General features: G+C 36.8%; 1 protein-coding gene across 4 annotated transcripts in view; it reads right to left on the reverse strand.

Annotated features, from left to right (window-relative positions):
* Window positions 1–1,413: 1,413 nt before the first annotated feature.
* The window catches only part of CWC22 (CWC22 spliceosome associated protein homolog), a 25,691-nt gene continuing 157 nt past the window's right edge, over window positions 1,414–26,947 (reverse strand). Inside the window, exons 2-20 of one of the 4 annotated variants that reach the window (XM_057363742.1) lie at window positions 26,443–26,547; window positions 23,970–24,037; window positions 23,194–23,319; window positions 22,830–23,087; window positions 22,236–22,364; window positions 21,974–22,142; window positions 21,532–21,585; window positions 20,896–21,031; window positions 20,608–20,814; window positions 20,425–20,487; window positions 20,032–20,130; window positions 18,755–18,836; window positions 17,547–17,607; window positions 9,963–10,040; window positions 8,685–8,837; window positions 7,694–7,821; window positions 6,669–6,770; window positions 6,375–6,571; window positions 1,414–3,774 (exon numbers count right to left, since the gene is read on the reverse strand). In XM_057363742.1, the coding sequence (XP_057219725.1) occupies window positions 3,188–3,774; window positions 6,375–6,571; window positions 6,669–6,770; window positions 7,694–7,821; window positions 8,685–8,837; window positions 9,963–10,040; window positions 17,547–17,607; window positions 18,755–18,836; window positions 20,032–20,130; window positions 20,425–20,487; window positions 20,608–20,814; window positions 20,896–21,031; window positions 21,532–21,585; window positions 21,974–22,142; window positions 22,236–22,364; window positions 22,830–23,087; window positions 23,194–23,319; window positions 23,970–24,037; window positions 26,443–26,463 (2,718 nt within the window). In that variant the 5' untranslated portion in view covers window positions 26,464–26,547 and the 3' untranslated portion in view covers window positions 1,414–3,187. Of the gene's footprint in view, window positions 3,775–6,374; window positions 6,572–6,668; window positions 6,771–7,693; window positions 7,822–8,684; window positions 8,838–9,962; window positions 10,041–17,546; window positions 17,608–18,754; window positions 18,837–20,031; window positions 20,131–20,424; window positions 20,488–20,607; window positions 20,815–20,895; window positions 21,032–21,531; window positions 21,586–21,973; window positions 22,143–22,235; window positions 22,365–22,829; window positions 23,088–23,193; window positions 23,320–23,969; window positions 24,038–26,436; window positions 26,548–26,947 lie in introns of all 4 variants that reach the window. The other 3 variants (XM_057363739.1, XM_057363740.1, XM_057363738.1) reach the window with 3 other exon arrangements.

Below are 26,947 nucleotides of genomic sequence, written 5' to 3' on the forward strand. Positions count from 1 at the left end.
CACATCAGTATAACACGCCCTGCTCTGCACTTGTGCCGTGCTGGGGGAAAGGTGCATCTCTCTCCTAATAGCCCTGCCCAGGTGTAAGTGACAGATAAACCAGCTGAGCAGTGCACACCTCTCTCCAAGAACATCTGCATGAACCTTTATGGTCAAAAGCCTCAGGCTGATTGTGTAGTAAGTAAATACCAGTTCTTCACATTCCCTACAGGCACACAGAGGACTATGGGATCCAATTCTCTGCTGGATGAGAATTGGATATTATATTATATAGTATAGTATAATATAAATGTTTCATAAAACATTTTCAGGCTCCCATTCCTATGCAGAACTGAGGAGATGAACTATCTATCTACAATCTGAACACTGTAATGTTGCTTTAACAGCAACTAAAACAGCTTTAGAAACCATCATCTGTAAAAGACAATTTTAAAAATTTTGAACAGTTTTTGTTCCAAAATCTATCTCTCTTCGTACTGTTAAGTTGTATTTTGATGGTTTATGTAACAATGTGGCCTAAACAGTGGYAGTTTTTTGTTTCTCCCCMCCAAAAAACATGCTTTTTGAACAGCCACGCTTGGAGACTTTGCTTCCAACATATAGAGCAGAATAACAGTTCTTACCAATACCACAAATGTTTCAGTCAAGATTTATTCCTACACCAACATGAATTTGCCGGGTGCGTCAGCAGCTCATCTTTAACACCTCACGCCACCACTGTGAGCAAATTCAGGAACTTGGCCAGGGACTCTAGCAAAAAGGATGCAGCCTCTCTTGCAGTATATATGGATGTGGATATCACAATCACATTTGAAAGGTAAAGGTTAAGCATGCAGTATCAGAGCAGGTCATCAAAAATTCCTTTCCAAAAATCTCTGGCTCACAGCACCTCAGACCYAGCGTGGGAATCTGGAAGATTCCTCTATCAGCCAGCCCCCAAGACAAGGCCAAGGTGTCTCAACCTTGCTTTGTAACTGACCAAAAGAGTGAAAAAAATCATGGGACCTCCACTTCTTGAAGTCTTCCAGTCAAAACTGCTGTTCAAATCATGACCTAGAGCTCCAGAATTAATTAAAAACAAGATGCACAAGTTACTTCTTTGTAACTGTGGATGTGCAGCTGTTGCTGTTGAGGAAAGCAAGACCAGACCCCTGCATATTACTCAGCTCCAGAGAAATTGAGAGCTGACCACCCCCAAAACTCTTATGGCATTGTGAATCTACTGGAATACTCTCATTTTGAATCCTACATAGKATCACTAAGTAGCAAATCAAAGTGATCAGGTAGAAGCTATAAAAGAAGCATGCTTTTACAGATACTCCATAGAACACTGGAACTGCTGGCATAGGATGCTGCATAATAAACGTTACGTGTTGTCACATGTACTGTTTTAATGTATTTCCATTTATTAAGGATGTCATTAACAAACTTTTTAACTTGACCAGAATATCTCAAAAGTTATGGGTTAATAGAACATACTAAACCCATAACGTATTAAGGGAAGTATTACTCTAGATAAATTAAGCTTGTACAATTAAACCATTATGAAGTACAGATTATTTTTAATAATGTGCATAGAGAGCTATCAAAAAAGCATAACAATTAGCAGAATTYTTTTTAGAAAACATTCCTTCAAATTAAGTTTTTGTGGATTTAACACACTGCCCAAATGCACAAATCATTTTGAAAATGAGACACGAGTTGGGTAAAAACCCAACAGTTTAAACTGTATTCCACATGATGCCACTAAGATATTTTTAGCTGTGTGCATTAATATAGTAAGATGGAAATCTTACTTTTCTCTGCAATATGAAATTATTTTCTATGAAAATGTTTTTTACTGAAAACATTTTGTTACATGAAAGGTTGCAGAAATAAATTCTGTCAAATACAGAAAAAAAATAAGACATTTTTCTTAGAAAAATGCTGTGACAAGATTTAGGCAAAACTGATCTATTTCCTTAGGAATGGCTCTACTTACTTTCTGTTATAAAACAGCTCAAATATATTTCTTATGCTTTATACAAGAAATATGATTTACATATGAAATGCAAAAGTTCTCTTATGTCCAGCAATAGTGTTCATTTCAAAACCAAAAAAAAATGTTGTCATACAGCATCAAAAACTGCACTTCCTATTTCATCCCAGAAGATTTTGACAATTTTCCTGTAACTTACTACTGAGAATTAGTCTTAAGCAGATGATTTTGATTCATTTCTCATGAAATCATGATTGAGAARGTTGTTCCATATGACTTCAGACAGTACAATTTTATATTATAAACTGCTGCAACAACTCAGGGGTAGTTTTTTTTTTAAACTCTGCATCAAATAAACTTGAGCACTTCAAAACATCTAAAAGATTTGAAACATCTCATTTTGCTTTCTTATTTTTTATATTCTTTATTTCTTTTTATATATTCTTTATATTCTTTAAGGAAAAGAGGTTCCTTATACATTTCTGTTGTAGGGATGGAGTTGAAGACAGTGACTTCGAAATCAAAGTCACAATCAAAAAAATAAAAACCAAACCAACCCTTTTTCCAAAAAGATCGCAAGTGTAACTAGCTCAGGATGTCACAATATTAAAAAACATTGTGAAAAGTAACAGAACAAGCTGACACACTTTCACATGTGACATTTAAAACAGCAACACTGTTTTCAATTTTTAACTCTTGAAGAAAAAAAAAAAAATCAGTATTTCCTGAAGATTTTGGTCAAACGGCTTTCGTGTTGGCGTAGTTGAAAGAAGAAATAGAATGCCTGTTCAAAAATCTTATGGTTTTCTCATGTAACATTCACACTGTAATCTGAAATTTGTACATTTATCACCCCAGTCTCAGCATCTGGTTTTCAATTAACAAGCAAAGTTAAAAAACAACTTTTAGATTGCAAAGTTACAATTAAAAATACTGGAAACTACATGACAAAACACCCATTTTGCTGGTATCTTAATGTTTTATTCACAAAATAAAGAACTTTGTCTTGCCAAACAAAGAACAAAACAGAAAGACTCAATGATACAGTTATAAAAAAGCGGTACTGAAATCTGAAAAAATCTGGTAAAATTTACAAATGCAAACTATCACTTTGTACAAAATCTTTTTTAAAAGAAACTTCAGTAATAGATTTTAAAATCCAGTTTTAACAGCTCAGCAATGCACCTTGATTTCGAAGGTAGCCAGGCTTTATTTCCTCCKGTGCGGGGAATTCTCCCTTCGCCTGTCCTCGTTCTTTCGGGATTCCCTGTGCGGGTCGGGATAGCGGCTGTGCTTCTCCCGGTGCTTCTCTGAACCATTCCTGGAGCGCTCTTCCCGCTCCTCCTCCCTCGGACTGCAATGGCCACGCTCTCTCTCTCGGGATTTCGATCTCTCTCTTTTCCTACTACGATGTCCATCGTCTTTATTCCAATGTCTGTAATTTTCATCATCAGACACAGAAACTCTTCTTTCTGCTTTCTTCAGTTTCGAATTACTGTGTTTATTTTCTGGATCCTTATTTCTTTCATGGTTCCTATCCTTCCCACTGTGGTAACCATCTCTGTTGTTAGACTCCTCTCGGTGATGATATTTTGATACATCATCTCTCCTGTGTGATTCTCTTACATGTCGGTGATTTCTCTCTGATTTGCTCTCGGTATCACTTCTTTCCTCTTGCTGCCTCCTTCCCATTTTCTTTTCAACCGATTTCCTTTTCCTTTCTTGTTTTTTCCTGGAAACTTTATCAGATTCTCCATTTTTCTTTTGCATTCTCCTYCTGTTGGCTTTAGAAACATCTGAAATGATAACAAATTATGGAACTAAGGTTGCATTTTTAGTATGCTAAATTTATTAAACTACAGAAAAAGTTCTAGAGAGGTTTCTTTTGTCAGAAAACGTTTGTGCACATGGATCGGGACAAGGTTCCAAAATAATGAACTCCTGATTTTTATCCCTCGGCTATCTGCAAGTGATGCCTGACTTTTGAAAACCTCTATCTGTTGTCACCCTTTGTTAACTTGTACAAAAGGACCAGGCATAGGCTGTAAAGTTACATATATCAAAACACTCTAACAAATAATCTTTTTTTTTAGGAAGATCACCTTTCCCAGACTATCCAGTCTCAAAATCATTTACTTTTCCTGGAAAAGCTTATCAGTCAATGGAGATGAAAAACAGCAGATGAGGAAAAATCTCCAATACCATCCCGCCAGGAAAGACAGGTAGGATGAAATGTCTTGATCAGTATAACAATGCCCCTCAGGCTCATTTTTCAGGAGAAATAGCGACAGCTTTGTCAACAAGATTAAAACTAACTTCTGTATTTCTAAATACACAGTAGTCTCATTTCATTGGAACAGTCCTTACCCTTCCTGTTTGCTCTTTCTACCTTTAGATCCCACTGAACAGTATTTAGCACTAAAAGCCACTTAGAATAACCATTAATTCACTTTTTTGTATGAACTATAGAATCACATCAACTGCTTCTCATCACCTTTTGAAAGTATCACAGGCATAAACTGATTTATTAGTACATGCATTATCTGAATTGCTGCCTAATCTCCTGTTTGAACTAAGACTTCTTGACACATTGTTAAAACGCAATGATGGATCAATTCAGATTTATTTTAATTCATTAAATTTTTTAAGCAGTCTTTTCCATACTATTTTACATCCACCAGAATGCAAGAAAATACCTGAGAAAGCAAACAGAAAAGAACCAACTGCTTCGATGGCAGATAAATTTTATCCTCTGCTGGACCTGTTTTGCCTGGAACTACCTCCCAAAGGCAGTGCTGAGTTGAGCAAACTAATGAAGTTCCAAGCAGTAACAGGCAGTATGACAGTAATCTCCAACTTAGCTCAATTTCTAATCAGCATGTTTTCTATTTTTCTTTTATATACTGCAGCGTTAAAACACTGAAATACTGCAGCACAWTCCTCTGAAAAATGCATTTTAMCTCTTCCAAGTTATTTTATAGAKKAAAAGAGCTGCAAACACAGGAAGAYTTGAAGTTATAACCAGTAATGGRACCTCAGCTAAGTTTACCAGTAAAGAATATTGTTATCTCCAATTAGTGTTTTGACCACTGTGTTAAAGTACCAAGAACCGCAAAGTGAAACTAGGCTGCAAAGGCATTAAGATGCAAATTTTAATGAATGTGTTCCTCAATGGAGAAAAGGCAAGCAGTAAAAGAGAAGGCCCTAAACTTCAAAAAAATCCTGTGCTTGTACTTGCAGACTGCAGACTTGGCTTGTCACTAAGGACTGACCCCTCTGGTTCCTATCAAGCAGCTCAGCAGAGCTGCAGCTGTCCCTGCAGGACCATCTGGCTCTGTGCTGAAGCAGTGCCTTCTCTGACCCTGTTTGACTGTGCCCTCCTCTCGTGCTGCCGTCACTAATGCTGTTAGCGATGACACACAGCTCCCACTTTGGGCAGGAGATTGTGGGGGAGAACACAACTGTGTTTCCAAAGCACAAGCAGCTCACACTGCTTTTATTTTATTAATCATTCTCATTTCAAAGACATGTAATAAATCAAATTAACTTTGAAACTGCAAACTTCTGTACTACAGCAAATCATGCTGTGCTATCATCTGCTCCTGCTATATATACTGGGGGAGACTGCACACAGTAACTCATAATAGCAAGTACCTTCAAGATTAAGCAATGTTTCTGACAGTTCATGTCACACWGAAGGTTCTACTTCGTCACGAAGGYATAAAATACTAAACACTAATTAACATGCAAAAAAATACAAAAGTAGTTGTCAGCAAAAGCTAATTCCTCCTTGAACATTTCTCTAGAGAAAAGAACCTTCACTATCACAACACAAGCTTTTCCTGAAGCAGAGGAATTAGAAAYAGGGACTCAGATGGAGAACAATATTTAAACACATTGCTAGAACTGAAGAAAGTGATTTCTGACTCATGATGAAGCATGTATTTSCAGGGAAAGACACAAGGAGTATCAAGCTCTACCCGTGCTGTAGGCATGGGTCTCTACATGTTTATTATGAACTCTCTACTGMGTTCACCAGTAAACACAGATAAYAATTGGGAATAACTCTCATCCCTCAATCCTCCAACAAACTGAAGTCACAGTAGTGTGAAACAGGTATCAACTGTGTAAAACATCTAATCTACAAGCMAATGTTGCTCAGATATTGAAGTTTCTAAAAATGGAACTCAGATTTTCTAAATTAAAAATAAATTTCCCTGAGCAATATTTAAAAACTTAAAGTAAAAAAAAAATCAATTAGTTTTTAGAACAGAAAAAGTATCACTGTATTTAGCCAGATTTTTCTCAAAACAAGTATACACAGAARCTGCAATAAATATATGTAGAGAAATAAATAAAAGAAAAGTAAATAGTTATCCTGCTGGTGTTTAAGTACCTGAGTCACTGCTACTGTCGCTGCTAGATGAGGAGTCACTGCTGCTGGATGACTCTGAGCTACTACTGCTGCTGTCAGAATCAGAATCTGAGGAAGAGTCTGTGTCTGAAGATGAAGAAGAATCCGATGACTCAATATTTTGCTTCTGGGTCATAATCAACTTTGGTGCRTTTTTAAGATGTTCCCGTAATTCATCCCTAATTAGAAAAAAAAAATTGTTCTTCAATTTTATGTTTTTGAGAGGGAGGAGGAAGATTAAGAAAGTAAATATTGAATCAGAAAAATGTTCCTCACGTTAGTCCWCCAAGGCCAATAGAAGTGAAGAAATTGATGGCAAAACGAGTATTTCTTGGGTTATCCCGAGGCAATAATCCCTCAAAGAAAGGCTGCAGCGTCCTGATGGAAACAAACATTTAAATTAAATACCATGCTGGCTCAGCACTCTCATTGACATAAAGAAACTGAAAAAGAAACTGCATGGATCTCTTCATGTATTTTTCAATACTTTCATTGTTTGTATCGGTGATATATCTAATCAAATGCTATTTAAAAATTTGCTCTTTTATGAAAACATAAACTTCATACATACTGACAGATAATGACAAGAGAAACCCCAAATCTGTGAAGCCCTGAAGTGACTTGTCAAACTGCAGTAGCCTGTGATAACAAAGGGCAACATGCATTGACCAAGAAGCTCAAAGATGCAGGTGTCCATGGTGAAATCCCATCATACAGGGCCATAGGGACAGTTTCAAATTGAAGTTTCATGAGCTAAAGCATCTATCAAATGCTTCACCATACATGGAAGAAATCCCATAGAGGAAATAGCTGAAGCAACTGCAAGTAACACTGCCAGAAAGCAATGCATTAAATCCTATGCAGATTTAAAAGAATGTTATTTACACTGCAATGAAGGATAATTAGCAAATCCTAGAAAAACTGTTACTAATAGTTACGTGTTTTTTCTAAGTTTTGCCAGAAAGAGAAGCCATAGTAGCATTTATTACGCAGCCATATAGCTGACAATATATAAAAATAAACTCACACTTGGAAAATTCTTACCAAAGCTGAGTGTCATGGGGGGTGGAGGGRGAACAGATCCATCTTGCAGTCATATACATGACTTGAACCCAAAATGACAGTAATGCACCCAGCTTAAAAAATGACTCTTTGCAATGACTAAATCTGTACATGAGCTTATTCCTTAAGTAYTGCAGCTACAGAAGGGCAGTCTTACTTGARCAAAGGGTTCTTATCTGCACTTTTTCAGATAAAGAACCTAATTAATTTACATTTTTGAAAATAAAATTTCAACTTACTCATCTTTTAATCTTGCATTTAAATTAGGAAGTCCCATATATTCACTGAGTTCCTGAAAGAATATTTTCACAAAAATTCTACTGGAAGATGTGGTAGTTTCTTCACTCAGTATTATACATTCAAGGACCTGAAAATATTCAGAAATATAAAAACCCTTAAGTTTAAACRTACATTCTTTCCTTTATCTTAAAAMCTTMTGTTCTTCTGAAATAACTAATAAAGACTGATTTTTTTTTTTCCAGAGTTCAGAAATCCTAGTCAAGACTGTCTTCATCAAAAATTCTTTTCTACCACTTGAGAGCAGCTGTTGGTCATATTAATGCTAGGAACTCTTTAAGGATTTTTTTTTTTAATCTAGGAAGCTCTATAAGACAAAGTCAGGTGTGTGAACTTCTGACAAGTTAAGAGAGTTGGGACTTAAATACCAAAGAAGTAAAATATTTGGATTGACTTATATGTGGTTGAAGAACTATAATTAGACCTGKCTATAATACAAGAATAAAACAATATGAAAAGTTACCTTGACATTTATATCTTCATTTTTCATGTTACCTTATTATATCTCAGAATGCAAGACTGCTTTTATTTATTAGGTATTTAAATCACAAAACTGCAGTATTTTCAATTGTCTTATAATTCAATACAACTTCTAATTAATAAAAATTTAGATGTTTAAAACTCTTTTCTAAAAGAAATACATCTTAATCAACCAATTCCAGCTGAACTCCATAAAATAATAGCTTAAATCAACTACTGAAAATGGGGAGAGAAGATGATTATCATGATACACAAGAAGGAGAAAGAGGAGATGGAGCAAACCAGAATTGTTTAACAGTATCTGAAAAGTTACTTAACATAATCCAGTTCACTACAAGGCATTATGGACTGCAGAATAAATACTAGAATTATTGTATTATATATTACTGTGGAGTACTGGAGATAAACTGTTGAACAAAAAATCGAGGACAATGGCTTTTTGTTTTAACTCACACTCCAGGGAATTGAATCAGTGTACAGGAGATGTGCAAACATCTTGGCCACATTTCTCAGCTTGTTCGTTTCCAAACGATGGATGGTATCGTACTGYTCCTTGAAAATGGCTTCAAAGGATTCCATATATTCTTTCTTTAACATGCAGAAACGCTGAGACAACASGGTACAATTGAAACCATCAGTTTAAACAAAATACTAAACATGCACATAACCTACAAGTAAGTGACCTAATAGTGTAAATATTTACTGCAAGACTTCCTTTTTAAATAACCCTTGGAGGAAGAGCAAACACTTACATGGATATATCTTATAGCTTTGAGCAGTTTGTCAGGACAAGAAACTAATTTGTATTGCAAAGTAGTAATTATTAATTCTGAACTATAGCAAATTATCCAACAAACTATCCAAAAATTATTTGCTTTATTTCTACACTTTAGGTATTTTCAGCCCCATTTTTTTCAGGACATCACTGAACAACTATTTAAATTTAGACAGGCAGCAGGCAACATAGAGGTAAGACATTTYGGACATGAATATTTCAAAGAATATGGAAATTAACATTTACATTCATCTGAAAACTGAGAGTTATATGGTTAGTGCTTTGTAACTGACTGTCAGCAAAAGGATTTCCTGAAATAATGGATGAAAATTACAAATGAGAAGAAAAATTCCCTTTCAGCACAACTTGGTCCCTTGAGAAGACAAGTATTTTATCTTAACTCTTCAGACATGTCAATATTATCGACAGGGAATCTCAGGTAAGAAATAACTGTAGATGAATTAGCAGTTACACAAAAATAGAGTTAGCTGTTCACTGCAAAATAAACAACATACCCACAACCCCGGACAGTAAGCATTCAATCTTATGCTCTAAATTAAACCCATTAAGCAGCTTTGAACAAGGTGGTAAATGACAAGAGTCTCCAAGATTAATCTTCAGCACTGTAAAAAGGCTATTTTCTGGTAACTCATAATACAATTATGTCTTTTTAGTACCATTYCTTTGCCACTGATTTATTGTTCTACCATAATGAGAAAAAAGGTAGGCAAAATAAGCAACAATATAAYGGGAAAATGAGTTCTCTCATTCTGCATTCACTATGCTTTTTACAATCAAAGTGCTAATTCAGTCCACTAAACCAATGATCATAAGCATTTTCAGAATGATAAAAAGACTAYTAGCTTTAATTCTCTATTAAAACTTAAGTTTGACATACAAAAAATAAACAATGACATTTTGTATCATAAAGTGCAAAATCTSAAAACAGAACTCACCCCTGCCAGTAACCCAAAGAATTTCTCGTATGTTCTTTGCTGAGCACAGCAGTCAAGTATCATATTGCAGAGTTCTTTCTGTGGTATGAAAAAAGAAAAAAAATTCCTCTTCTACTTAAACTAAGATTTGTGTGTTAACACACTGTACATCTAACCAAAAAAAAAGTCAAAACTCATTTACAAACTGACTTTACCACAGTGAAAAAAGRAGTTACAAGGTAAATAGTGCAAGAAGGTTTTAAGGGCTTTTTCAGTGGTTTTGGTTTTGTTTGTCAGTTGCTTGTTTTTTTTGATATTATTTTTTGGGGTTTCTTTTTGTTTATTTTAAATAGTACCAATCCCTGCATTTATAGAATGTGAGATTTCTTTACAACTTCCAAGTGTTGAAATGGCTTACAGACAATCCATTTGGAAGCACAATGTGCACTTCTTAGCASCCTATTTCCAAAATCAGAAGTATATGTCGATTTTGGTATTTACTAATACCTTTAACTACTCAGCCATAATTTGCCTGACAAGCCCTGCTTACCTAAGCATGCAGAAGGCTGAGTTCCACTGCAATGACTTCAGCCTTGAGAGAAGTTCAGAAAGACTAAACTCAGCTTTGGTAGRCCAGCATGCCTGGACTTCCTCTATAACCAAGAGAACAAGAGGAACTTTTCTAAWGCAGCTGTTTTAGGCTCATATCCTCCATTCCCTTTATAGAAGAGCATCCCTCCTTCTTGGCTAGGAATGAACAGAGGAAGCCTACCTAGATYAGTCTCCCAAAATTTTGTGCATCCCCCAGTACTTCCATGGGCCCACCTTCCATTTTCCCCTGTCTCCTTGGTGAACATGGATGTAAGAACAGAGGATGCTCTCCCACAAATGCTAGCTTTGTAGGACAGTTAGTGCAGTCTTTCTGGAACACAGGCTCTCTGGCTCCCTTCCTCCTTGTCTCCCAACACCATCACCCCAAGATTATTATCAGATCAACTCTGGCAGCTGCCTCTTCCTCTCCTTTCACACAYAGCAAACCAGGAACCAAAGGGGAATGCTTTGCACCTCACCTCTCAGGCTAGAGATCTTCACTGGCTGAGAGCAGTGGTCCAGGCAAGTGAGACTACGCAGGTTTAAAACCCAGTTTATTCCTCTGACCTTCTACCCGAGTTACAGATTATAATGCAGCTAATGAATTTGCTTAGGGCACATTTTGAARCATAATTATTAAGACAAGTGAGCAAACATTTCTATATAAATTAAGAGCCGTGAAATACCCAATGCTTAAAACAGTCCAGCAGTTTTTCCCATTCACTTTCTTTATTACTGTTTTCTCGTAAAACCAATTCCATAGCATAATCCAATTTATGACACTCCCAAATAGGTTTCTGGCTGCCAGTTATGTCTCTTCCATTATTAGTTTTATTTCTCTTTAAACTAATAGTAACATTYCTCTAAAAATTACTGGATGATTTCAAGCATTTTGTTCTCTATCTTGCACCAATTTAGATAGCATATAATGGACTTCACATTCACGTGTATCATTCTTTCAAGCATGTATTTAGAAGAAATATTTTTGCCCATCATAAAAACGCAAAACAAATAAAAAGCCAACGATGCTGAACAGGAAAAAAATCCAACCTTCCAAATAACAAGGCAGTAATGTATCAAATAAACTTACAGTTRTGTTTAAAGGCATTCCTTTTAACATTGTCACACTGTGTTAGTGTGATGTATTAAAATGCATATTAACTTTTTATATTATCCCATTTTACAGTAATGCTGCAGTTAATCAGTTTTTAAACAATAARAAGGGTAAAGTGCTGATGCCAACGTTAATAATGTCAGGAAGACTTGAAAAACAAATTACTTTTCTTCCTCATCTTAAATGCAATTATAGCCTTAGTATGCCCTGTGGTTTACAGTAATTAAATATTTTAACATTTTAATTAAATATTACAATGATTTCTAGGAGGGTATTTTGAGTAACCACATAAATGAAAATCAGTTTGCCCATTAAGATATTCTTGCTGGTGTTATCTAAACAACTCAATTAGGTCTACAGTAATTGTCTTGCAGATTTAAAATTAACAAACTTTACAATTATTTAATTACTTTTTGAGAGATGCAACAAGTTCGATGGCAATTCTAGTTTAATTTACAGCTTCATAGTTTTGTAATTCACTCCTGCACTCCCAATGACGTTTATGGCATGAGGAGCCTGTTATGTAGCCCATCACTTGTTTTGAATAACACAAAGAATTTGTTCACCAATTTTTGCCAAACAGGCAATTTCTATATTGTGGAATTTAACTGTTTTCATACATTGTTCGACATTGTTCGACAAGTAACTCCTTAGCTTTGTTAAGAAAGTATATACAGATATCCAATCATGAAGTAAAACACTTCAAAAACATCTGACATTTCACACAGATGGTGAATCACCTTTTGTGAAGAACCAGAATTTWTTTTTGTATCATGGAGAACAATAGCGCTGCCCAAAACTGCTAAGACAGAAGATAGGAGAGAGCTCCCTCTAAATGTACTGCATTTCTCACAGTTCTCCCGAAACATTCATTCCCTGCTTGCTCTTACCCAAACAGAACAATAGTTTAGCTGAACCRTGACTCAACCTAACATGGCAAGTGTCATCATACATTTAAAGATGCTACAGGAAGAGACAGAAAAATCAGACTTGTTTTTTGGTCCCAGTTTTATCATTTTTGAAACACAAGCACACCCTGCCCAATCTATATTCTCCCAATTTCATAAAAAGGYTGTGTTCACTGCAGACAGAAGAGCTAAAGTAACTCACTCCCATCTGATCATGGGTTCCTTTTCACAGTTTCACAGCTAGTGCTTCCCTCCTGCCCGTTCTTGCTTGTTTTTTGTAATTTTTTTTAAGATTTGCATTCAGCCAAGACYGCAATTTCAGAGCTGCCCCACAGGCTGCCTCCATGTGGGGGTCACTTCTGCCCTTCCCCGGAGATAATCTGAGCAATTCCACATCCTTAGGTTAAATGCATACATACATTTGCAGAAGATCAAAATCTAGTCAGAATTCTACCTAATGTCTGCTAGACAACACAACACAATCAGCAACACAACAGCCTAATTCTGTATGGATTCTATACCTTCATTTTGTAGACATCAASAAATACCACAACATGGTATGTGTATGCTATGTACTTTATTTAATTAATAGATCATGAATATTTAGAATGATTCTGCAGACCCACAAACACTCCTGCTTCAAAAGACAGGAAATCTACTTGAGGATGATTACCTTTTACAGCCAGTAGTGAGGCTGTGAACTGAACCACTGTGCAGCTGCTAACCTACCAGTTGCAATGCCCTCCAATTAGAAGAAAAAACAATGAAGCAAGAAATTATCAATTTGACCAGAACATAACTATCAGACTTATACCATCCCACTTTACACCAGCTTCCTGAACAACATTTTCACTGAAAGTGAAAATAGTCARCATAAGTACTTGTTTTATCTTCAACACTCAATGCATAAATAAGGCGAGACACTGACTACACACCGCCAACTAGGACTGCTTTGAGCAAGTAACACCATCCTGTAAAAATGAAGATGTGTCAGATGCATGCATAATTCTTTCAAGCAGGCTGTGCCAGCAAAAATTTTCCTCATTTCAAGTAAAACAAGGAAAAAAAAGAAGCATCCAGTGACCCATTACCTTTTTCTGGAATACGCACAGTTATAGAAGAGGCTCTAATTTAATTTAGCAACATTTCAGTAATCAAGTCTAGTTCTTATCACAAGCCAAGAAAGAAAACAAGCCTAAAAGCCAATCCATTTCAGGCACATTTTCAAAGAGCAAGAACAATGTATGGTTGTTTAATTTTTTTAGTTGTTTACATTTCCGTCAGGCTTGTTTGCTTGCTTTCCTCATAKTTCAGAAGCCAGAACAACTGGTAATACCATACTCCTCTAACTAAAGTTTTAGTTTATTTAAATTTTCTTCTTTGGTAATGCATGGGATTAATGCAGCTTTAACGAAGATAATAGTACTTTAAAAAAAAGTAAAATAGTGTCCTCTGCCAAGAGCGAAGATGTGCCCAAAGAAGCAACTGCAAAGCTGGTTTAGAACAGCTTCTCACAGAACTGTTGTACAGACAGCAAAATTATTCAACTTTTGATCTGTCGGCTTCAGATGGGTTTACATAACATGAATAAAAGCAAACCTACTCCTAGTAAATTTACTTATGAAAGAATAACACTTTGAATGTCTTTCGTCAAAAGAAAAAAACAAAAATAATCAGAGGAGTGCTGACATYCCCCCTCAGCAGCTGGTCCTAAACTGCTATGCCAAAAAGCAGTATTATGTTGTTCCAGTTCTCAGATTATCCATCTGAACCTTAATCCTCTTTCTGCGAGTCAGAGCTGTGCAACAGATCCATTACTGGTATTAGGCAAACAACTTGTGTTGCACAGCAGTTAATGTGACACGATAATCTGATAATTCAACCACTGATAAAAACTGCTAATGTATTTCTGAACTCAGGCCTGATAAAGTACACCAAAAGTTTCTATACATGAAGATTTCTGGAAGAGTTAATCAGAAAGATCATCATTAAGACTATAATAGTCTCAAAACTGTTGTTTGCATTTGTCTTTAGGTTTCAGATAGTCTTATTAGTATTTTGATAGTATTTGATTGACAGTTTACTACTAAAAACCTGTGGAAAACAGCCTTAATAAGAGAATTAAATAAATATTATTTTTTCAAGTAAAGCCTTTCAGAAGAAAAGCACAAAAAGCTGTAAAATCAGACTTGAATAAAAATTTTGAAACGAGAATCTTAAGTTTTACCTGATTTTTAAGGAATAAGTCAGCTAAATGCACTAGTACCTGCTTTTCATGATGACTGCCATTCATAGCAGGAGTTGGAATAGAGAATGACCATGAACAAAGTTTGAAGGTTCACCCAAGAGTTCAGCGAACATTTCACAAATTTCTCAAGACTGTTTAAAGCTTTGAATCAGAAACTGCAAAGAAATTTTAGACGAAGACATGACATCCTGCCATACAGATTGYTGAAGCTTTCAGTAAAACAGACCAAGAAAGAAAGAAGTGCTTTATGTCTAGAAGAATAATAGTACACAATTATGAAGGTTGAAAATACCTCTGAGATCACATCCAACTGTAAACCTAGTGCCATCATGTTCACCACTAAATCATATCCACACTTCTTTCAAACACTACCAGGGATTCAGATTCCACCACTTTTTCAGGTGGAACAGGGCAGCCTGTTTYAATGACTGACCACCCTTTCAGTGAGGAAATTGTTCCTAGTATTTCATTCAAACCTCACATGGTGCAACTTGAGGTCATTTCAGCTGGTCCTGTCACCCAAATGGCTATACCCTCCTTTTGAGTACTTGCAGAGAATGATAAGGTACCTTTTGAGCCTCCTCTTGCCCAGACTGAACAATCCCAGCTCCCTCAGCCACACACAGCACTCAGAAGTGTGGCCTCACAATCCCAAGTACAGAGCAACAGTCATTGCCCTGGTCCTGCTGGCCGTGCTATTCCTGATCCAGGCCAGGTGCCACTGGCCTTGCCCACCTGGGCACTGCTGGCTCATGTTCAGCTGCTGTCAACCAGCACCCCCAGGTCCTTTTCTGCTGGGCAGCTTTCCAGACACTCTAYTCCCAGCATTTAGCACTGCCTGGGGTTATTGTGACCCAAGGGCAGGACTCAGCACTTTGCCTCATGGAACCTCATATCCTTGACCTTAGCCCATGGATCCAGCCTGTCCAGATCCCTCTGCCTTCCTGTTCTACTGCAGATCAACACTCCTGCCCAACTTGGTGTCACCTGCAAATTCAATAACGGCTTTTCTAATGAAGGCAGTGGGAATCAATTCAATAAAGACTTCAATCTAAAGACAGTAGCTTGAAAGAATAAAAGATGATTTTCACAGCTTAAAAACTGGCAGTTAATTTAAACAAATTTTCTGCTGAGTGCATTCAGTTTTTTTATCTACATGTACAGACTCAAGCCCTATAAACCCTTCAATAATTTTACTGCCTATATCTGCTTATTCTTTCTACTCTCACACTGACCAGAAAGTACAATTTTTTTAGATCTGGCCCCCACAAAGGAGCTTAGTTCTATACAATGAACAAGTCAGTGCTCTCATACCTGTAATTAAATGAAGATAATTATGATTCTTAAGGAAAAAAAGAAATCAGCACAAAGAAGCAGCCTAATGAGAAGAGGATGCAGTTTTACGAGTTTTGAACCTTAAATTGTAGCAATTCCTACAACTAGTACTGAATYGTAGGCTGATACTAATTGTTGGTTTGTTTTTTTTYCYTYCCYYMTKGRAWTTKKTTTTTTCTGAGCAGATTTTGYGCACAGAAGTTAGRAGCTGACAAGAGACTGCTATGGTATTAAATCCCAAGACTTAAGTAGCTCTCTGTGAAATTATCCAATAAAATGAGAGTTGTGTGCTACAACTCTGTTGTATGGTCTAGTCCATACATTCTGGATTGTTGCTCTATTCTTTATAGTTGAATTGATTTGCTGGGAAACAGGATTTTTTTTCTCTTTAGAATTGGCCAGAATTATGAATTAGAGTTATGTATGCTTCATTCAGAATTGTAATCTTATGCATGCTTAATACTGCATTTCAYGCACAGAATTAGAGAACTAGATTAAAAAAATATACGATCTCAATTCACAGTTTACTTCCACATAAATCGCTTAGAAACAAAACAAGATGTGAAAAAAGACAGGCAAACAAGTCCTCAACACCTACCTGTAGCCCAGATCTCCCCTTTATAGTTAGTATTACAGAAAGTTACTTATTACACACAGTTTCAAATAAAACTGATRATTAAAGCCACAAGAAGTTAAGATCTAGCCCAAGTGAAGCTCCCATAATAACTGCTTACAGCTGACTAAAAGCTGCTTGGAAAATTAGATGGGTATTTAACATTCTACAGTATTTGAACACAAGTACTGAATGAAGAACAGTTTCCATTACTTGAAAACATAGCAATTGCATTGATCTTCAGAGTCTGAGGACAAAACAGCTTTAATCTTATGGTCTCCAAAATTACAGCAAAGCAATAATACTCAGAACTGCTTTAAATCAATACGTTGCTTATTTCAAAGAATGACTGTGAAAGCACCAAAACAATACATTCTTAGCACTGTGCTACATTTCAAGCCTCACTGATAAAGTTTACAGCTGCCTACAAATAATAYCTTCAACCCTGAGGTCTTTCAGAGATAGAACTCTGAGGACTACTGTGCTACCGTATTTTTGACATAGAAGTTTCACCAGAACAAATAACTGACCTTTTTGAACAGGCTACGAGAAAACATTTGTGTWGCTTGACAGAAAGGAGCACATGGATAAGACAAATTGCTTATGAAATATGTGCCAGTCTATTTGTTCTAAAGGTTGTGAAATTAATTTTGAGGAATAACAGCTGTAAAGAATAACTCTCATTCATCTACTTATATAAACTAAGTCACAAAACATGAGCAAGGTTTTCAGATACAGTACTATGGTAGTATCTCATTAATGTTAGTAACAAAGAAGAACAAGAATAAAGACTTACAGTCTGACTTTCAGGAAAGTCCATCTTCAGCAGTTTGTGAGCACATTCTTCAAAGTCTAAGCTGAATAGAAAAAAAACACTTACTATCTGTGCAATATACACAATGCTAAAAACATTCYAGAATTAGATTAACATGGATCATGGGTGCTGAAACCTCAACTGTTTTGAAGTAAAGTATCTCAGCTGTTTGATTTGTTGAGATTTTATTGTTGTGGGTTTTTTAAATATATCTCCTTTATCTACCTGAAAATTAATCCAAAGTGATTACATTTGTGGACAAWCTGAAAATGAGATGACTCAAGTCATTACATCATCTTACAAAACYTAATGAAACAGGAAAGTAGGAGCTCGTTTTGCACATTTTGAAACACACTGAAATGCAMGCACTTGTCACAAATTCCTGAAGCAGTATATACCAGAGTATCCTCTTTGCACTCCTGTTCTGAAAGCCTTTAGCTCCCACTGGGTATGTCCTCCCACCCAAGAAGGAGGAACAAATTCGAATCTGGCAAGAAAATATTTAACAGCAACTTTRAGAAATGYGAGAGCCTTTCCKACCCCTCAGTAYGGTATMAYTTCATATGTCTAACGATCWACACCACAACTACATYWTTGCACACCTYGCGCAGAACCAGACCTGCAGAATAYTATGGGCTGCWAGGGGTCAAYCCCTCCTCTCACCCCRGTGATACAGGAGCTACAACCCCAGGTYTGGATTATTTGTGCCATGTACTKCAAGGGGAGTTCTTTCTCAGGATGRCCACAAATAGACTGTACTTCAGGGCTGGTATCTGATAATCATTTTCCAAACAATGCAGATGGCAACAGCCCTAYGGAGAACCACACTGCTGAACTCCATCTCAGAAGTGGAGATAAAATACAGAATTTCTAAATGCGTCTTAAATTTTTTTCATAAATTCCCAAGATACTGTAAAATCTGAGGATCACTGACTTCTGTTCACTCAGAAAATTCTGATTACAGCAATAGTCCYAGTCCACTACCCAAACATTTTGAAACAAACAAGGTTCATCTTAGAATGAGAATTTGGAAAACAGTCTGCTTTACACCATCAGGTCRGGTTCCATAAAGAACACTTCACAACTTTTTTTTTAATTGCACATTAAGAAAGAATTTTAAAAGAAAAAGTTACAGTTTACCAATTTCAAAAGAACCATAGTCCTAGGTGTACAATTTACATTATATTTACCTTGACTGAATAGCAAGATAAATTGTACGACGGAAGGAGACCAGGTTAATTTCTGTTTTGTCATGGACAGTAACTTTCTGACCTGTAAAAGAAAAACATGGTTTTGTAAAGAGCAAAACATTAAGCAAGACACATAGTAATCTCTTTCTATTTACCGTTTACTAAGTCTACAGCATAGCATTTTTCTAGAAGTACTTAGGGCTTGCAGGTTTATGTATTTTTTACATGTAATTTTACAGAAAAGGAAAAAAATATAAAAATCAGTATTTGCTTCATTTGTAACAAAGATAAATATTTAGAGATTTAGTTTTAAAAGAGTMATTCTCTTAAAGACATTTCATGGTTCTTAGTCACAGCAACCCCTAGGCTTAACATTTCTTGTCMACCTTATAGGTAACCTATTTCCTGTGTAATTTAGCTGTACAATGTTTAATGTGGCATCTCTGATTTTAACAGGTAATTCTTAGTTCCTGTTATGTGTAGGATCTACAGTATTGCATTCTGCAAAGTCCTGAAGCAAGCATAGGAAAAAAATTCATTCTGAACCAAACCATTCTGGGAAYACTGTCATTTGTAAAATATTCACTATTCCTTCAATCTTTTGAAGTTTGGTAAAAGCATAAATAATGAAAAATTATGTGAATGCTCATACTTTTCATCAGCCTGGAAGCACTGCTCTTCCATGAAATACTCCACCAAACTAGTAAGGAAATCCATTCCTGGTATTCTACAAGAACAATACTTGACTGGCTTTTCAATTACTCATGCAGTCTGCACCAAAATTWCAGTTATGCTTATCCATCAACATTTCTTTCCTGGGAATTGAATACATTCTTTGAAAATGAATAAGCACTGTCTCCACTAAAGATCAAGAAAGAGGGCTGAACTCAGATATAGAGAATGYAGATACAGTTTTATGAAAATCTATTCCAATTTTGGAAGTGACTTAAAAATATGATAGAATATGAGAAAGGTTAAGGAAGCGTTTTCATTTTGCTCTTTTTTGTTTGTCATATTTGCAAGGCTTTTCTCAACAGAAACTGATACTGTSAAGAATGAAGGGACAAAGCTGATCTTCCTTTTTTGCATGTGCTGAATACTTCCTTTCAGACTTTTACCTGTGTGCTAGTAAACATTTAGATTTGAGAATAATTGAATAAAACACTCCTTAACATTTGAACACCTTAGTTTTGCAAAACATCTAACAAGTTAAGCTTTTATTTCCTGTTTCATTTACAGTTAATCAACTGCTCGTAAGGTGCCAGTCATACACTTACCATCTTCATCCTCCTCRTCATCATCATCRTCATCATCTTCCTCACTACTTCCAGCTTCTTGATTTCCTTCMGATTCAGTGTCACCTTCATCAAGAATTTCTGAAAGAGCAGTATCCCAGATTAAAGGAATACAGACTACAGTATCTTCATTACAAAAAACCCTTGATCCAACACCTGAACACTGAAAGGACGTCTCAAGTGGAGAATGTGGAAGAGACAAAACAAACAGGTATGTCATAAATGAATGAAAAAAGTTGGAAAAACTGTGTAGCAGGAACACAAAGGTCTATGAACTGAATGACAGTTACATGGGACAGATAAATAAATGTGGGCAGCAACAGTGAAACAAGCAAATGCCATAGGTAACTGTTGTGTATACACAAATTTCCCTACCTTTCTTCAGCATTTTGTATTTCTCCTCATTTTCCAAGAAGTTTGGATCCATCTTGAAAACATCTTTAGAATAAAAGAGAATCTTTATTTAAAACACAAATTAAAGAAAATAATGAATATTTGATCTTGAATTTATTTTCTTAGGGAATGCAATTAAGGAATTATCTTCCATTGCTAACTTACTGAGAACATCCTCTGGATTGTAGTCATCTTCCAATGGCAACATATGAGTAAACTGATCCTCCTCYTCCACTAGATCCAATCCCTCTGGAATGATTGGATGATCCTTGAAGCCATCCTTCCGTACAGCAAACATGACTTCTATCATGTACTGAACACGCATATCGATTTTAGATTCATGCAGAATGTGTCGAAGGCGATCAAAGATTGCTTTGGAAAAGAGAGAAATGTAAATATGAAAAGTATTTACTAATACAAATGCCAAGATAGGTTTTGGCTAATTGTACTTACCATTAATACCTCTAGGAGAAACTTCTGTTAATTTGAGCCCACTCTCTTTAATAAATCCAATTGCTACTTCAATACTGTCATCAGTAGGCCTTTCAAGAAGCAAAGTGAGCATTTCCAAACATAAAACCTCATGAGCCTGTGGAAAGAATATCAGCAAAGAATTAGAATGCACAGTGTTACACTGTCACCACAGTGATTTACTGGACAGACCTCTCCAACCTTTGAGGATGCCACAATACAGTAATTTAATCCCAAACACAAGGCAGCAGTAGTGGAACAAAGCTGAATAAGAGTCCAGTTTTGCTTACACCTATGTTGCAAGAAAACTCTGTCTAAGATTTGTGGGGCAGAGCCTCAAATGATCCTTACTTTGCATCACAACATGCCTGAATAGTAGCCCAAACACACATATGAGATCTGGGGAACTTGTGGGGCATAAATGTAATGACAAGTGATGATAACTGCATAAGCAATTCACAGTATCTCTTCTCAAGAGATCCAAACAACTTAAAACCGGCACCACACTCAGGTTTCCAGAAACCTTCAGAACAGAGAGAGCATCTACACTTAGGATACTGCTGTCTTAAAACTAAAAATCAGTCTTGTAAAGGATTGAGTAGAAACAAAGTAACATACCACATTCTGATTCATCAAATGTGCAACAAATTTTGAAGATGTTAGACAGAGTTGCTGCAAAAGAAATAAACAAGGAAATTTTAACATAGGGAAGAAAAAATCTTTAACTCAGACATACTACCGATTTGAGCATCTCACAATCAAATTAGAGTCATGAAACTGTTTTAGGACACTGGTAGTTGCTCACAATTAGGACTGTACACATTGAAAAATTTAAAGAAAGTAAAAATAAACACCCCTGCCCAAAACAAAAAAACCCCAAACTATCACAGCATCCATCAAGAATAGGCTRTCAAACCTTCATGACATTCTACTACTATGAAATGTCCCATAGACTGGTCTCAACCCAGGTCTGGGCTGTGTTCCTTTGAATACACTTGATACAAAATTACACTGCAGAACTCAAAAGTTTCAGTACCTTGCTTCTTTACATTTTACATACCTTGTCATTTCTKCGATATCCTTTGCGAAAATTTAGTATCAACCTCTTGAGGATCAATTCACCAATATTTGGAAACTTTGAATTGATAATTGCCACAAGAGCTGCATAAACATGAGTAAAAATCGGAGAGGCACTCTGAGCTTGCAAAATGGATCTAGACAGCAATCCCCTGYAAAAATACGTAAGTTTTAAAAACTTTTCTGTAATAATGTTACCGGAAAAGTTGAAAAGAAAATAACTATTTTAAAACATTAAGGCTTACCTTCCCCGAACAATATTTTCCTGAAGGAGCTCATGAATGATGTTTTCTATATTAGAAACGTTCACTTTATTGACAAGACCATTGATTGACTTCTTCAAGGCTTCCCAACTCATTCTCTGATATGCCAAGCTATTACAAAGTATCRTATATTAATAATGTAGAAATCTGAAGTTGCACTAAGTTTTTATATATACAGCATACATTCACATTTTCATTTAATCAGTGAAATAYGATAAAAAATATTCCCCGTAAAAACTTGTTCACAATTATACATTCAACTCCTAGAAAATCACTGAAACAACAYGATAAACCAAAGTGTAATTCTCTGCAGATATGGTATAACCCAGTTATGTTGTTTTCTAAGATATTCCAAAAAATTCCTAGTTGCATTCTGTATCCTACTTTACCATTCACACTTCACAGCAGAAGGAGGTAGTCAGTTTTAATCTGATTCTCTTTTTAGCTCTCTTCTTATAAAAATACACCTTCAAAACAATAATCACAGTCCTTAAAATGGATCTCATTTTCCCTAATATTCTCTAAACACCGTGTTTTGCTTGCAGCAAAAAAACTAATATGTAACTTTGAACTCACCTGCTTTTATCAGTGATTTGCTCTTGCATCATCCTGAGCTTGGCAGGTGGGATATATGCACCACCTGTGCGAGTGAGGATTGGATCCACCTCTTCTTTCTTCTTCTTTGCAGAGGTCTCATCATGAGCAAGTGAACTCTGGCCTGTCGACCTCTCTGGACTCCTACGGTCAGGTGATGAGTATCTTCTCTGCTTCCTTCGATCATAGTCTCTGTCCTCCCAYCTGTCATAGTGTCTATCTCTCCCCCTTTCTCTCCTTCTAGAAAGAGAAGAAAACTACCACTAAACAGCCAGTAAACGTGAAGTTTTCACATTTTGTTCTTTAAAATAAGTATTTTATTAGTGATTAAGAAAGGGTTTCATACCGTCCATCTGAAGTTCTGTCATCATAGTATTCCCGTCGTGAATATTCRTCATCATATCTGCTGTCATCAGAGTATCTTCTCTTCCTGGGAGATGGAGACCGAGACCTGTCACGCTCCATATCCCTACTTGCAATACAAGACACAAAAATTCTTAGTAAGAGGCTGAGRAAAGCAATGGTATTAATATTTACTTGCAATATAATGTTACAATGCAGAAGTGTTCCAATTCTGCAAYGTGAGTTTCAAAATACATGTCACTCCAATAAAAGGGTCTACTTTTACAATAATTTGTCATCAGAAAAAAAACTATCMAAAATCAAAGGAGCACTGTAAAAGAAAGCTCCTAGAATTTAAAAATRAATGCTTAACAGTACTAACATCAARTACCAAAGGTAAATTCAGCAGCATGCATTCCTTGGAATACGTATTCATTTGTTTCGACCTACTCTTGCCTGTGCAGCATGAAGCAATCYTGCCTCAAAGTGACTGATAATTGTGGTATCAGCAATATGTGACTTCAAGCAAAAAGCTGGCACGTACTTTCTATTTTCAAGTCTCACGATTATTCAACTAAATGCTAAGTTTTAGTAAYAAATCCAYTTAATAAYTGTTACAYTGATATGCAMGTATTTTATTAAATCTACACTTGCYTTATATTGCTTAGTTATGGTAATACATAAAAAGAAACATAACTTGATAATTTTCTTTAACTTCTCTAGCTCACTATGTGAGGCACATATACAGAACTGAAGGCTATAAAAAATCAGTCATTTTACCTGTTCTCTGGAGACAAACTTTCATGTCGGGAACTGTAGTTTTCCTTCCTTTCATGACTGGAACCATGCTTTAAAGAGAAAGAAAAAAAAAAATCAAGCCCCAACATGACTTTGAGCACCTATCTTTAAATCAAAGCATACCAAGCCTTCAGTTCCCACTTCTTTACAAGGAGGGCCATCAAATAAAGCTAAAGGCAGTCAGATATGACAAGGAGAGTTTCCTGTTTCTGTAGGAACAAGCAGTTAAGCAGCAGGACTCCMTGCTACAGGATGCTGAAAATGCCAAATGCTTACTCAGGTTCAAGGCACTGAAGAAGCACTGAAGTGCATGGGTGACCAAAAAAWTTCTCTGGCTCAGGAACCTGCAAACAGGTAGAGTGGGGCATGTATGAGGGCAAGTACTTTTATAGTTGCCCTATTCCTACACTTTTCAAGGCTTCTGCTGTCAATTACTGCTGGAGATGGGAGTAGATGGATCATGAGTCTGCCCTTCCTACTTCCTTCTTTCAGATGCYATTTTATTTTGTTGCATCACATGTAACACCATGAACAGAATTCCACCACTTCTCTCTTCCACTCTCCTAAAAATCACCTTTATTTTTCCTTMTGTTCCCCCTTTTTGCTAACCACAACTTATTTTCTCATTAGTCATTCCTAGCTGGCTGCATATATCACAAACATTTAAGTTACACTAATGTACTTGGCAGATTTGCAGGATTGTTTAAGTGATGCAGCCTTCAATAGTTCACACCAACTTCCATGGGCTGAACCATGATATAGAAGTATGGAGTCATAGACAAATCTGAACATGACAGCATCTACAGCAAACATGGAAAGATATTCATTAAGATGTTTCTAAGCTACTTTGGTAGAGTTAAGCAGCAGCTTTTGTAACCTCAGGACTTTGATTGCAAAGGTCCTCTCTTCTTTTAAAATATGGTTTGATTCYTCAGAACCACAGTCTCATGCTGTCACACACTTATTAAATGGGAAATAGGAAACACGTCACTTGATGCAGAAACTCATCACAAGTATTCTCTTATGCATCCTGAAGGAACTCCCTGCAGCAACAGTCAGCTAGTTCACTGAAATGGCCCCCTCTCCACCAACATGCTGGCACGCCAGGTCTTGGCCCACCAAAGAACCAGTTAAAACTCTTTGTGACTAGAATACAATAACTAGAATACAATAACCTCCTCTATAAAGATCAGGGCAGAAACTGTTAATCTCCAAAAACACAATTGAGGGTGTGTRCATATATGCATATATGYATTTTTGAGGCCACTATAACATATCCTAAAATACTGCATTCCTAGGGTACACTCCAAACACTGTTAAAACTACACCCAGTATTATCCTGCCTGCATCAAGATGATCATACTAAATAAGTGCATTGCATTGCTCACTCRGAGCCTGAAACCCTATAAAAGTTATGCCCATCTGACAGTTTCATTTTAGAGCCACATTATCTTTGATGGCAAAGATAGTACAAGAAATTCACATATTCACCAAGGTTTTCTTYCCCTTTCAATGCTCATTACACCACACAGCCGATCATGGAATTCATTCAAGGCTAAGAAGAGGTTTTAAGTCTGTTTGTTTCCCCCAGCCTGGCCATATAATGCCAGTCYGTATTCTAAGTTTCCAAGGAAGTGCTAATAAAAATCTTTGAATAACACAGAACACTTACTGTATTTAAATCCTATCTAGCAGATGGGGAGAAAGCAGTGGGTCTTTTTAGGAAGATCCATTCTCATGGGCTTTGTATCATCTGTCTTTATCCAAGCAGAACCAAAAAGACAAGTGTCACAGAAATAAAATAATGTTATGGTTGTTTCTGTGTTTGCCATTTATCATGTCTCCTTGCAAATGCAGCAATGTTTGCTGAAGAACATGTTGTGCTCAGCTCTTTGTGACCAGGTTTTCTGCCAGAAGTCAGTCCTCTTCCTTGTCCATTTTGATCAAAATGATTAACTGAAAGCATCCAAACAGTGTGTTTTTGCTAACTRGCTTATTCTGGCAGATGAGGGAGAACCACCAGACTGGGAAAATAGGGGAAAGTATTAAATTACCCTTCAAACATCCTTATAAGTCAGAAAAGTTGTATCTAAAACAGTGACGAAGCCTATGCAGGGTCCAACTCTGGAAAAGGAGGCAGAGAWATACCACAGATTTGAAGCAGTGTATCATAAACCTATTGCTCTGCTAACGTGTCCCAAAGGTGGTGTGTTTTACAAACACAGCACTTCTCAATTTTTTCTTCTTGCACTCCTAAAAATCACTCCCATGCAATCAGAAATGGRCAATATAGCTTTTAAAAGGAAAAGCTTCAACATGCAAAGTATGACACACAGTTGACAAATTAACTGCTACTTATGGTCWCTTTCTTTTCAATATCAACTAGAAACCTAACTGCCAGTAACACGGGAGTGATCAAATCCTAAAATTTAGGTTTAAAAACATTTACATTTACTTGCGTCACCCTGCTCTTCATCTTGACTTCCTGCTTTTYACAAAGTTCTCAGGGGCAGCAATGAGGCAATCCAAGCTGGAGTTCAGCATATGAAAACCATTTCACCTGTAACACACAGAAGACAATAAAAAACTTTCGATCGCACACGGTGCCGGAACACGCACCTTTATTTTGTTTTTTAAGGCTATAGTTACCCAAGTCCTTWAACCAAAACGCACAACTCCTCCGAGTCTATGCCGCCTTCCTGCGGTGCCACMGCGGCTGAACAGCAGCAGCCGGGAGCTCACGGCACAGCCGGCCCGAGACGAGCGGCCAGGCCGCGGATGGGGCTGCCGGGGCCCTGCCCACCGACCCCAGCACACGGCTCTGGGCCCGGGCCCGCCGCGCTCTCCACGGGGCCGCGTCACCGCCCGGCCCGCGGCCTCCACCCGCTGCTGAGCGCCTCACGGGGGGGAGGCCGCGACCACCCGACCCGGGGGCGCACCCGGCCGGGCGGCGCTCGAGG

Source organism: Malurus melanocephalus, unplaced genomic scaffold (assembly GCF_030028575.1).
Source record: "Malurus melanocephalus ecotype Western Australia unplaced genomic scaffold, MMel_1.1 scaffold_30, whole genome shotgun sequence".
Taxonomy (NCBI): Eukaryota; Metazoa; Chordata; class Aves; order Passeriformes; family Maluridae; genus Malurus; species Malurus melanocephalus.